This window comes from Rattus norvegicus, chromosome 8, assembly GCF_021556685.1.
Source record: "Rattus norvegicus strain SHRSP/BbbUtx chromosome 8, alternate assembly SHRSP_T2T, whole genome shotgun sequence".
NCBI lineage: Eukaryota > Metazoa > Chordata > Mammalia > Rodentia > Muridae > Rattus > Rattus norvegicus.
Genome location: NC_141541.1, coordinates 121,732,601 through 121,745,432, shown reverse-complemented (window position 1 = coordinate 121,745,432; position 12,832 = coordinate 121,732,601). Strand labels below are relative to the sequence as shown.

General features: G+C 48.2%; 1 protein-coding gene across 2 annotated transcripts in view; it reads right to left on the bottom strand.

The window, feature by feature from the left end:
* The window catches only part of Susd5 (sushi domain containing 5), a 38,867-nt gene extending 33,247 nt beyond the window's left edge, over window positions 1-5,620 (bottom strand). Inside the window, 2 exon segments of one of the 2 annotated variants that reach the window (NM_001399281.1) lie at window positions 2,193-2,370; window positions 5,410-5,620. In NM_001399281.1, the coding sequence (NP_001386210.1) occupies window positions 2,193-2,370; window positions 5,410-5,509 (278 nt within the window). In that variant the 5' untranslated portion in view covers window positions 5,510-5,620. 2 annotated transcript variants of the gene reach the window in all.
* Between the last annotated feature and the right edge of the window lie 7,212 nt (window positions 5,621-12,832).

The window sequence follows — 12,832 nt, the reverse complement described above, 5'->3', positions numbered from 1 at the left end:
GAAGTTACAGATGGCTGTGACCTGCTATGTGCATGCTGGGAATCAAACCCAGGTAGTCTATAGAAGAAGCCAGTGTTTTTAATGGCTGTGCCATTTCTCCAGACCCAGGGATTGTCATCTTAAAGTTACTATCGGGGCTGGAGAGATGGCTCAGTGGTTAGAGCACTGACTGCTCTTCCAGAGGTCCTGAGTTCAATTCCCAGCAACCACATGGTGGCTCACAACCATCTGTAATGGAATCCAATGCTCTCTTCTGGTGTGTCGGAAGACAGCTACAGTGTGCTCATAGACATAAAATAAATAAATAAATCTTTAAAGTTACTATCAACCCATGCTGATATACGGAATTTCTTTTAGCGGTTGTGTCTCCTGAATCTTACTTATTATTAGTGTCCTAGTGTGACTAGTTCTTTTATGTTGTGTGAGGAATGCTATGCTAACAAAAACTGTTTGTTGAAATAAATCAAGGCCTGGAGTAGAATCGTTCTCCTTATAAGTAAAATTTTATGGATTCTTCCTGACACCCGGAGATCATCTTTGAAGTCTAAAGATGCAAACATTGTTGGGACATTCACTCCAGCTAATCCCAAGACTTAACTTCCCTAAAGCATTCCACGGATCAGGAACTCAGCACAGTGTGGGGATGACCATCTACATCAGTGGTTCTCAACCTTCCTGATGCTGCAACCCTTTAATATAGTTCTCCGTGTTGTGGTGACCCCCAACCATAAAATTATTTTCATTGCTACTTCATAACTGTAATTTTTGCTACTATTATGAATTGTAGTGTAAATGTGTTTTCCGATGCTCTTATGCTGGTCTAATGGCCCTTTCACAGGGGTCAAGACCTAGAGGTTGAGAACCACTGATCTAGACCCTGAGCTGGGATGATTCGTAGGCTGAGGAAAACACAACAACTGGGGGCCGGAGGCAGCTGGGTCTTTTCGCCCATTTCTGGCAGTTAACATTGAATGTTGCCTAGGACTGGTTAGGCAAGGGCCCTGTGTGAGGCCCTAGACTCCCTCAGCAGGTAGCCATCTCATCTGTATCTCTGACTTTTGCACAGCTGTAGACAAAACACCCAAGCGAGACAACTAAGGGAGTTCATTTGGGCCCATGGTTCCCGAGACTTCAGTCCATACAGCTGGAGAAGTATGGAGGCAGGAACCACCTAGTCTTGGTGCCAGAGGCTGACTGATCATGTGACTGAAGGCCGGGATACAGGAAGTGACAGGAATCGGGCTGTGCGACTAAACTCAAAGACCAGGCCCCCAGTGACCCACTTGATCAGCTTGACCCCACATCGTACACATTCCACACGATCTTCCCTACAAATAGTGTCTCCAGTCTGGGGACGAGCACTCAGAACGAGGGCTCGTGGGGGGACGTTTCAGATTCAAACTCTAGTTACCTCTCAGTAATTATAAAGCGACAAAGAAAGGACTCCAGAAGCCAGAACATGCTGGAAGGGCTGGGCAAGGTGGGAGCAGAGACCCAAGAACTGACCGGAAGCTGAATGGTCAGCTAGCCTGAAGAACAGAGAAGCAGAAACAAGAGAGACTCTGGTCTGACAAGGCTGAAGAACTGACTTTGAAAAGTTGTTCTCTGAGCTGGACAGTGGTGGCGAATGCCTTTAGTCCCAGCAGTTGGGAGACCGAGTCAGGTAGAGTTTGAGGCCAGCCTGGTCTACAGAATGAGTTACAGGACAGCCAGGGTTACACGGAGAAATCCTGTCTTAAAAAGCAAAATCAAAAAAAAGAAAAAAAGAAAAAAAAAAAAAAACAAAAAAAAAGGGTTGGGGATTTAGCTCAGTGGTAGAGCGCTTGCCTACCAAGCGCAAGGCCCTGGGTTCGGTCCCCAGCTCCGAAAAAAAAAAAAAAAAAAAAGAAAAAAGAAAAAAAAAAAGCAAAATCAAAACAACAAAAAAGAAAGGTAAAAAAGAAAGAAAAGAAAGGCTGTCCTCTGATTTCCGTGTGTGTGTGTGTGTGTGTGTGTGTGTGTGTGTGTGTGTTGGGGGCTGTTGGTTTAGGGGGAGGCATCCAAAAGCTGATATGCACATGCACACATACACACAAATAAGTAATAAACTGAACATGCTAGAAACCACAGTCTACTTCACATAGCCTGTCCTGCTGTCCCTGCAAGCCCCCATACACATCGAGGCAGGGTAGCTGAGGTGGTTGCGGACTTACCCGAGGGTACCATCAGCCAGCCAGCCTGTCGTGCACACCGCGGAGGCACAGTCCTGAACCACCCTCTTCAGCTCTCCAGCAGACACCAGGTGGGCACCCCTGCTCTTGCAGGACTGTCGAGCTGTCTCCAGGTCCAGACCCTGAGAGCCATTCTGAGAGTCCAGCACGAAGAGCTTCCCTATGTAGGATGAGAGTGATAGGTGAGGTCTGAGGCACTGTGAAGGGAGCTCGGTGCTTGTCTGCAGACACTGTGCACACCAGCCCTGGGACCTGTTGCCCAAGAGGACTCCAAACCCATGAGCTCAAATCATCCTCCTGTCTTATCTTCCCATCTCTCTGGGAGAAGAGCAGGACACTGAGTCCCACTGGTTCTATCTACTATAAACAACAAATAAACAAACATGGAAGTGGGGTAGGGAGATAGACTGGTTGGTTAAGTGTTTGTCTTGGGGGCTTAAGGGCCCCAAGCCTGATCTGTAGAAACCACATAAAAATAAAGCCAGGAGTGCTGTTGTCTTGTAATTCCAGCCTTGAAGGGGTGGAAACAGGTAGATTATGGGCTCACTGGCCAGTCAGCCTGGCCTACCTGAGGAGTTTCAAGCCAGTGAGAGACCTGTGTCTCAAGGCAGCACCTGAGGACAACAGCTGAAGTTGCTCTCTGCCAGGTGCATATATGCATATGCACTTTCTGTCTGTCTGTCTGTCTGTCCGTCCGTGTCTCTCTCTCTCTCTCTCTCTCTCTCTCTCTCTCTCTCTCTCTCTCTCTCTTTCTCTCTTATGTATGTGAGTACACTGTCGCTGTCTTCACACACACCAGAAGAGGGCATCAGATCCCATTACAGATGGTCATGAGCTACCATGTGATTGCTGGGATTTGAACTCAGGACCTCTGGGAGAGCAGTCAGTGCTCTAAACCGCTGAGCCATCTCTCCAGCCCCTAAACTTTAATTTTTTTCTTTCTTTCTTTCTTTTTTTTTTTTCCGGAGCTGGGGACCAAACCCAGGGCCTTGCGCTTGCTAGGGGCTCTACCGCTGAGCTAAATCCCCAACCCCCTAAACTTTAATTTTTAAAGAGACCATTTTTTTTTTGTCCAAATTTCTTTAAGTATCTATAGTAACGATTCGGCTAAACAGTCAGTCCCCCTCCTCCCGGCATAGACAAGGCATGTGGCAGGCTGGTAAGCACAGACCCAGGGAGGGATCTGTTCACAATATGCTTTAGCATTCTTCATGGCTCCTCTACACAATGGAGGGCTTAGCAAGCCGAGTCTTCTTAAAATGAAGTTTGCTCACAATTCTCCATAGGCCAAGTGGAGAGAGGAAAAAGGAAGGTGGGGAGGGGGGGGCGGGGGGGGACAGAAAGCGTTTCCAGCAAGGACAAACACACATGTAGGGCTCCTCAGTTTCCCCTGCTCGATGGCAATCCCGGCTCCTGTTTTCTATGTCCCTCCCCGAGCCTGATGGGCACAAAACTTTGGTCTTGATCCATGTGGCATTCTACTTAAGCGTTCATAATGGGGTGAAACTCGATAAAACATCATGGAAAGAGATGTTGGTTGAGGGAATTAAAGTTGGAACAAAAGTAGACATTGTTCAAAAGTTAGTACTAACGCCCCCCCTCCGCCCTAACCCATTCTACATGCGTTCTTAAAAATCATCCGAATTTTCATAACCCAACACCGGGCCAGCAATCCCAAAGCATTACCAATGAACATACTGCAAAGACGTTCTGTGTGGCAGTAATGGAATGTTCTGGAATTAGATGTGCAAACATTGTACAACAAAATAAAACCGCAGTTCTACATTTTTAAACGGTAATTTTATGAGGCATGTCTAGATTTCTAAAAAGGTCTATTTAAATTTAATTTTTTTTATATTAAAAAAAATCGGGGCTGGGGCTGGGGCTCAGTGGCTGGATATTTCTACAGCACGCCACATAAATTAATTGATAATTAATTAGTAGTCATTAACAACCTTTAGAGTTAAGAATGTTTTCTCTAACGCTTGTACAGACATGGACAGGGCGCCCAGGCTTTTCTTTAGAGCACAGTACTGCACACCCAGCACGTGTAGTGTCTGTGGAGGGAGACAGTGTCCCCTCACCATTTTCTCAAGTACCAGGGGTTTCTTTCCCTGATCTTCCGCTTCCTACCTTATGCTGTACAGGATTAAAATAACTATATTTTAACCTATGCAAAGCTTCCTGAGTCAGTCGAGGGCTTTTCTCCCCCATTGGTCGATGTTGTCCTAAGGGAGGACTTTCTAGAAACCCTCCGAAGCTGAAGACAGCAGGCTCCCTTCACATCCTCCAGCTCCTGTTCAGAGAGGGGTTTTGTTTTCGACAGCTAAACACAGCTGAATTAGCTTTTCAAACGGAAATTGTATTGACACAGGGCTCTAATCCCACTAGTTTAAGGACGGTATCAAAAGCTGAATTCAAGGGCCAGCGAGATGGCTCAGTGGTAGGGGCGCTTGCTGCCAAGCCCGATGACACGAACTCCACCCCCAGGGACCCACAGTGCAGTGCATCGGCAAGGAGTGAATCGGAGTTGTCCTCTGACTTCCACACTCATACTATGGCTAGCATGCGAGTAAACACGCCCCCCCCATTTGTAAAATTAAGACTGAATTTGGATTTTAAAAACAAAGTAAAACACGCACGGAATAAATACTAAATGTTTAACAGAATTTTAAGCTGAATTCGGGTTCAATAAGACAAAATGTGTCAACGTCATCTGGCCGCTACCTGGCTTTCCATCTCCTGTCCCAAGGCATCCATCCCCACCTGGCGGTTCAGCTCTCGCCCTGCTGTTTGTTTTTTAAATCCTGTCCTATGTCCCCCAACACCCCAAGTGCCTCAGCTGGAGCGGTGTCCTCTACCCGGGACACTCTGCTTCCCCGTTTGCCTGGGCGTCGATCCCCATTCAGGATCAAGACAACTGAAGATTTTCTAACCTCAGACTCAGGGAAGGGCACCCACTTAATAGACGTTGAGAAACGGGGGCGAGGTGGGGGGGATGAAAAAGCGATCCCAGCAGAGGAAGTTCGAGGGCAGCCTAGACGTGACTCCAGAGCTCTCTCTCTGGGCAAGAGGCGGTGGGGAGCGCGGAGAAGGGCTAGTGATGCCGGGGCGCAGGGGTCGGTGATGCTGGGGTGCAGGGTGGCCAGTTCCGGACGGCATCTCCAACCCCATTGGCCTCCCGCCTGCGGACACTCACCCTCGGCTCGCACAGGAGGCGGCTGCAGAGCCAGCAGGAGCAGCGCGGCGCAGAGCGCAGGCAGGCTGCGGGGCGCCGGCCATTGCGGCCCCGCGCTCATGGTGGTGACCTCCGCGGGTTGCGCGCGGCCGGAGAGGTCCGGGGGATGCTGGTGTCGCGGCCGGGGATGCTGCGGGAGTCACAGCGGGAGCGCTGGGACCCGGGAACTCCCGGGGGTCTCGGTGGCGCCACCCAGGCGGCTGCAGTCCGGCTCCGCCTTCGCGCCGGGCACCTGGGAGTCCCGGTGCCAAAAGGGGCTGCGCCCGGGGCCCTGAGGGCGGGCAGTGGGTATCCCCGAGGGAAGGACGGTCGCTACGCAGGGTTGACTGGGCGCGCAGGCTTATAGACAGACCCTTCTTTAAACGAACCGTTTTTTAAATGAAGAAGGGAAGCTGCTGATTTGCTAGCCTCGGTCCTCAGGACAGCGAGCTCCTACATCCCATTAGGAAAAGGCCATCTTGGGGCTGGGGATGTGGCTCAGTTGGCAGAAGGCTTGCCTGGCAGGCGCGGAGCCTGAGTCCTATTCCCCACTGGGGACACCACACCAGGAGGTGTGGCAGAGGTAGAGGGAGCGCATCTCATTTAAGTATTTCCTTCAAAGGTATTTCCTACATCACCCTAGCGTTCCTGAACATCGTTACCACCTAGATCTTGGTGAGGTGACCTCCAGAGCGCACGGAATTCCTAGGTATGGAGGGCAGGTGACCTGAGAAGTCACACTCTTTTTTTTTTTTTTTTTTTTTTTTTTCCGGAGCTGGGGACCGAACCCAGGGCCTTGCGCTTCCTAGGCAAGCGCTCTACCACTGAGCTAAATCCCCAACCCCGAGAAGTCACAACTCTTAAGTATGTGCTCGCTGGAGAGCACATAAACCCAGCTCTCTCTCCTGGCTGGGTGGCCAATGTCTCTGTAATCCTGACATTCTGAGACCGAGGCAGGAGGATTGCTGCCAGTTCCAGGCCAGCATGGGCTACATAGCAAGACCCTGTCTCAATCACTCAATCAATAAAGAATAATAGCATTGTTAAGATCAGTACACCAATGGCTCTGTACAGTTTATAAGTCCCCTCCATATTAATGTACACAGTAAAAAAAAAATGGCATTATGTGTCTATACTATGGCTGCCCGGGACCTAGACAATAACGATGCCATGGTTTGTCCTTCTGAAAAGTCCTGTTTAGGCAAGCCAAATGCTAAAGGGTGAACAAGAGTTTGGTGCTAAACCATGAGAAACTGTCTGCAGTTAGTGAGCTAGGACACAGACATGGGAAGAATTTGCTTCTTTTTTGCAGTGTGGGCTGGGATTTGAACTACATTGGCTTAAAACAGACATCGCTTTTCAGCTCACATTGTTTGCACGAGTCAAAGCTAGTCTGGAACTCACTAGTTAGTCCAGGTTGACCTCAAACTCACATCCCTCCCACCTATACCCCCACAGATAGAGAAAGAGCTGCTTAGCCCAGGGCTTCAACATATGTCTCGTGCGTGCATGCATGTGTGTATGTAACTCGGGTCATAAGATTAGAAGGCAAGTGCCTTTATCAACCCAAACCATCTTGCTAACCCCCACATAACTTTCAGATTACACTAAAGAGACAGCAAGTCTCCTACACTGATTAATTCCTTCAGGTGGTTAAGTTCCCCACTTAAAACATAGGTGTTTGAGGGCGTTACCGGAGGGAGGGCTGACAACCATTCCCATGTAAGTATAAATGAGTTCACCTAGCTACTTTCTGTTTAGCAGTTAACAAGACAACCCAGGGGGTGAGATTTCACATGTCTGGGCTAGAGGAGACATTGAAAGTTGCCTGCAGGCGACGCCCAGAGCCCCATCCAAGGGCAATGCCTGCTAACATCATAGAAGTCATTTTGAAACTCACTACCTAACCCTGATGGCATTTTAAACATTATCTTTGCTCGGGTCTGTCTTGGCCTGTCCTCCTCCAGGGAAATGGTATGTTCTAGAGGTATAATTTGTGCAAGCACTGGGGAAAACTGTCCAGCTGTCTCCCGTGAGTGTATCTTTGCCTCCTGTCCCAGAAAGTGCTGCGGCGTCTATCCAGAAGAAACGGAAACGGACATCCATAGAAAGATTTGTTCGGGACAGCTCGTAGTTCCCTCATTTGCGCCAATCAGGAGCAGCTTGGACGTCGCCAGTGGATGAACAGCCTGACACATGGTGATGATGTGTTCAAATGGAACAGAATACCAGCTGCAAAGAGATCAAAGCGCAATGCTAAGACACCGGATGCTTGCCCAGCATGCATGAAACCCCAGGTTCAACTCTAATGCGGTCTGCAGGGTGTGGGTGCATGCCTTCAATCCCAGCACCTCAGATGCAGAGGCAGGAGACTCAAGGCTCAGAAGTTGAAGGTCATTCTTAGCTATATCAAGTGCACCCTGGGCCTACAAAATATATCATAAAAACAGGCTAGCAAGAAGTCCCAAACGCAGAAGGCTCTTACCTCGAAGCTGCTGACCTGATTGAATCTGCAGTCTGTGTGGTGGAAGGAGAGAACAAACCCCCTTGGGTGATCTCTAACTTCCACATTCAAATTGGGACAAACATATCCACAAGTCCACAAATAAATCAATGTTAAAAAGGGCACACACACCAAAATAAATAAATAAAACCAAATACCGAGAAAAGCCAAATACAAAGGAGTTCCTCCATATGATCCATTGATATGAAATTTGATTCAAAAAGTGAAAAAGAAAGAAGGCCAGCCAGGTTATGGTGTAGCTCACCTTTAATCTGGGCATTTGGGAGGCAGAGACAGGAGGAGCTCTTGGGGGTTCAAAGCCAGCCTGGTGAGCTCCAGGACAGCCGTGGCTACATAGTGGGACCCTGTCTCAAAACATACATACATACATACATACATACATACACACACATGCATACACACATACACACATACACACATACACACATACATACATACACACATACACACATACATACACACATACATATACACACATACATACACACACATACATACACACATACATACACACACATACATACACACATACATACATACGTATACACACATACATATGTACATTTTTTTATAAAGGAAAAGAAATCAGAGATGAGATGGCCTGTTGCATTGAATAGCTACTTCCTGCAATGGATCCTCCACCTCCAGAGGGAGGAAGAATTCTAAGATTTAAGGACTTAGGAAGAAGCCCCAGCTTCAGGAACTTAAACAAACTGGGAAAACCTACAAAAGTTCCGGGGTCCTGCCCCACGGTTCTATAAGCAGCAAGCAGGTGCTAAGGGAGAGACGACTTTTCGGTGGAGCTGTCTACAGGTTGAGCAGGGGCCTGGGGGTTGTCATTCAAGAGGGGGTGGGCCTTTCATGGTGCTTGGGTTATACATGCTCCAGAGAGTAAGCCAGATAAGCTCACCCAGCTCACCAAGCTAGTCTTGGGCAGAGCTTTTTTCTTTAATCTGTCAATAGTGTCCTATCGGGGGTGAATAGACATCTGTTCCTGTCTCCCTAGGAAAGCCTCCAAACTACCAGCCATGCCAAAGTTGCCCAGAGGGAGAGGAACACAAGTCTGAAGTATGTCTTTTCTCCGGAGAACCATGATGATCACGTGAGTGTGGACATTTGTGAAAGCCCACTGTATTATACATTGAAGTATACAATGTTTATCGAATAGTTTTATTCCACAAGTAATCGATCAAATACTTTAAAAAAAATAATACATTCACACTAGGTGGTGGTGGTGCACGCCCTTAAGGAATCCCTAAGTTTGAGGCTAGCCTGGTCTAGAGTTCCAAGCCAGCTTGGTCTACAGAGCAAGTTCAGGACAGCCTGGGTTACACAGAGAAACTCTGTAATAATAAACAAACAAACAAACAAACAAACAACATGATAATGATGATAGATTTAGTTACTTATCTGAGGGACAAAAACATTTAATGAAAAGACCACATACTGAGATGTGGGCGGGGCTGAGGGATGCTGAATTTCCGGGGTGGAGCTACTGGGACTGGGAGGGGAAGTTGGGTGTTACCAAACCAGGCAAGAAACAGCCGTACCTTGGGAAATTACCTAATGGGAAAAGGGCATGTGCGAACAGGAGAACCCAGGTTCACTTCCCCAGCACCCACAAAAACACAGGAAGGCAGATTCTGGGCGGCACTTGAGCTGGACTCTCAGGTTTCACCGAGAGACCCTATTCTAGTCTACTTTTTGCTGAATAAAATATTGACTAAGAGGTTGGGGATTTAGCTCAGTGGTAGAGCACTTGCCTAGCAAGCACAAGGCCCTGGGTTCGGTCCCCAGCTCCGGGAAAAAAAAAAGAAAGAAAGAAAGAAAGAAAGAAAGAAAGAAAGAAAGAAAGAAAGAAAGAGAGAAAGAAAACATTGACCAAAAGAAACCTGGGAGCAAGTCACAGTGGCAGAGACCTGGCACAGAAGCTCACCTCACACCGTGACTGCCCTGGTGGGGCTGGGGCTGGTTGGGGCTGGTTGTGGCCGATTGTGGCCTGTTGAGGATTTTACCTGTTTCTTTGCCAACTTGATACAATATCCAGTTATCTGAAGCCTCAATAAGGAGATGCCTCCATAACGCTGGCTTGTGGGTACGCCATTGGGGCTGGCTTACAGTTTTAGTCGTTCAGTTCATCATCATCACGGTGGGAAGCATGATGGCGTGCAGGCAGACATAGTGCCGGAGAGGGAGCTGAGAGTTCTAAAATTGGATCCCCAGACAGCGGGAAGATAGTGTGACACTGGGTCTGACTTGGGCTTTGAAAGCCCAAAGCTCGGGGTTGGGGATTTAGCTCAGTGGTAGAGCGCTTGCCTAGCAAGCGCAAGGCCCTGGGTTTGGTCCCCAGCTCCGGAAAAAAAAAAAAAGGAAAAAAAAAAAAAAAGAATAAAAGAAAGCCCAAAGCTCGCCTTCCTTCAACAAGGCCACACCCACTCCAACAAGGCCACACCCACTCCAACAAGGCCAGCCACACTGCCTAATAAAGCACCTCCCTGTGAGCCTATGGGGGCCATTTTTCATTCAAACCACCACAGGGAGGAAAGGGTTTATTACAGTTTACAGGGAAGCCAGGGCAGGAGCACAACTCAGGAACCTAGAAGCAGGTGCTGGTGTAGAAGGCATGGAGGAATTCTTCTGTCTTGCCACAATGGCTAACTTAATTAAGACATGGCCACAAGCCTTCCTTCCTTTTTTTTTTTTTTTTTTTTTTTTTTCTTCTTTTTTTCGGAGCTGGGGACCGAACCCAGGGCCTTGCGGTTGCTAGGCAAGCGCTCTACCACTGAGCCAAATCCCCAACCCCCACAAGCCTTCCTTAATGGAGACCATCTCTCATTGAGACTCTCTTCCCAAGTGATTCTAGGTTGTGTCACGATCACAGTCTGAAGCCATCACGAAGCCGGCACGAGATGGCTGCTTGCACATGGCCCGGGTTCCTTGCTGCTAATTCTTTTCTGAAACATTTCTGGAGCAGCGGGTGTTCCGTTCATTGACCTTGAGGTCAGCCGGCGTGTGATTGACACCTGCCTCTGGCTACAGGCGCAGACTCACGGAGACAGCACTACGTCAGCTGTAGACAAGCTGCTTCTTTCTAAGGAAGTGGGAATAAACTGTACCGGGGTTAACAACCACACGGGGCTCCAGAGTGTGTTGACCTCTCCCAGCAATGACAGCGACACCCGGGACAGTAGCGAAATTTGGAATAGGATGCTGGACAAGTTTGAAAATAAGTAAGTACTACTTTCCCAAATTCTTCTGGCTTTTGCTCTGGTAAACAGGAAGGAACGCTGTGATGGAGCAGATGTCCAGGCTCGTGTTTCTTACCTACGCACAGACTCTCAGTATCCTGTCCAGTCTAGTACTGAGCCAGTGTTTTCATTGCTCTGAGGAACCTCCTATGGCTAATGAGATACCTCACCAGATAGCGGTGCTTGCCGCCATGCCTGATGACCTGAGTTCAATTCTCAGGTAATACCCTGGCGCGTGTGTGCGTACGTGCGTGCCTGCGTGCGTGTGTTTGCACACCTAATTTAAAAATTTTAAATGTTTGGTGTGGTGGTATATGCCTTTAACCCTATCACTCAGAAAGCAAAGGCAGGCGGAGCTCTGTGAGTTCAAGGCTAGCCTGGTCTACATAGAAAGTCCAGGACAGTCAGAGTGTCATGGTGAGACTTTTTCCTTTTTTTTTTTTTTTTTTTTTTTTAGAGCTGAGGACCGAACCCAGGGCCTTGCGCTTGCTAGGCAAGCGCTCTACCACTGAGCTAAATCCCCAACCCAGGCGAGACTTTTTCGAAAAACAAAACTAACAATAACAACAGTGACAAAAACCCTAAAATGTAAAAAATGTAAAAATAAATATGGACGGTATAATGAGCACAATCCAGACGAGCGCTCAGCTTCTATCGCTCACCAGACTGTCTCCCGGAACACCCACCACCTTCGGTTTCTATCTTCTGTCCGTCTCTCCAGGAAACCACAGCCACAGCTCACCATCTGCTGGGTCCTTGCTCCAGGATGTCTGGGTTTCCAGGGAAGCCTTTTCTGTACCGTTTCCTCCTTCATGTGTGCTTTGTTTTAAGAGACAAGATCTTGCCATCTAACCCAGGATAGCCACAGACGTGCTGTGCCAGAGCCTCGGCCTCCTGAGTGTTAGCATTCGAGGCATACGCCACCGTCAGGTTCCCTCTGAGCTCCGTTTTCTTCTGTTCTGACACAGTACCCTTTCCTGTCCTATTTCTTAAAGCCTCGCTGTTGTTCTTTATTCTTTTTAAAGATGAAGCCGGCTTCCCTGAAACTCTCTGGTACAAGGGATCCTCCACTCTCTGTCTCCAAATAAGCCAGGACCATAGGTCCCCACTTCCTGCTTTGTTCTGTGTTCCTGAATACAATGCCCTAGCTCTGCCAGACCAGTAGGGCTAGTTGGGGGGATTATATAGGTTTTTTTTTTTTTTTTGGTTCTTTTTTTTTTCGGAGCTGGGGACCGAACCCAGGGCCTTGCGCTTCCTAGGTAAGCGCTCTACCACTGAGCTAAATCCCCAGCCCCGATTATATAGTTTTTTAAGACGGGGTCTCACTATGTAGCACTGGCTGGCTCAGAACTCACTATGTAGACCAGCCTGGTCTCAAAATCACAGACATCCTCCTGCCTCTGCTTTTTTGAGTCCTGGGATTAAAGGTGACTGCCACCAGGCCAGTGCTCATGAGGTCACTGAAGGATGTGTCCTGGGACAACCGTACAAACCGCCACTCAAATCCTCACTGGTCTCCATTTTAAGCACAGATTTTTTTAAAAGAAACTTACACGAAGGAGATATTTTGTGTCATATAAACCCAAGACTCCGGATTCTTCCCTCATTCCCCACTGTGGGCAACCAGGCACAG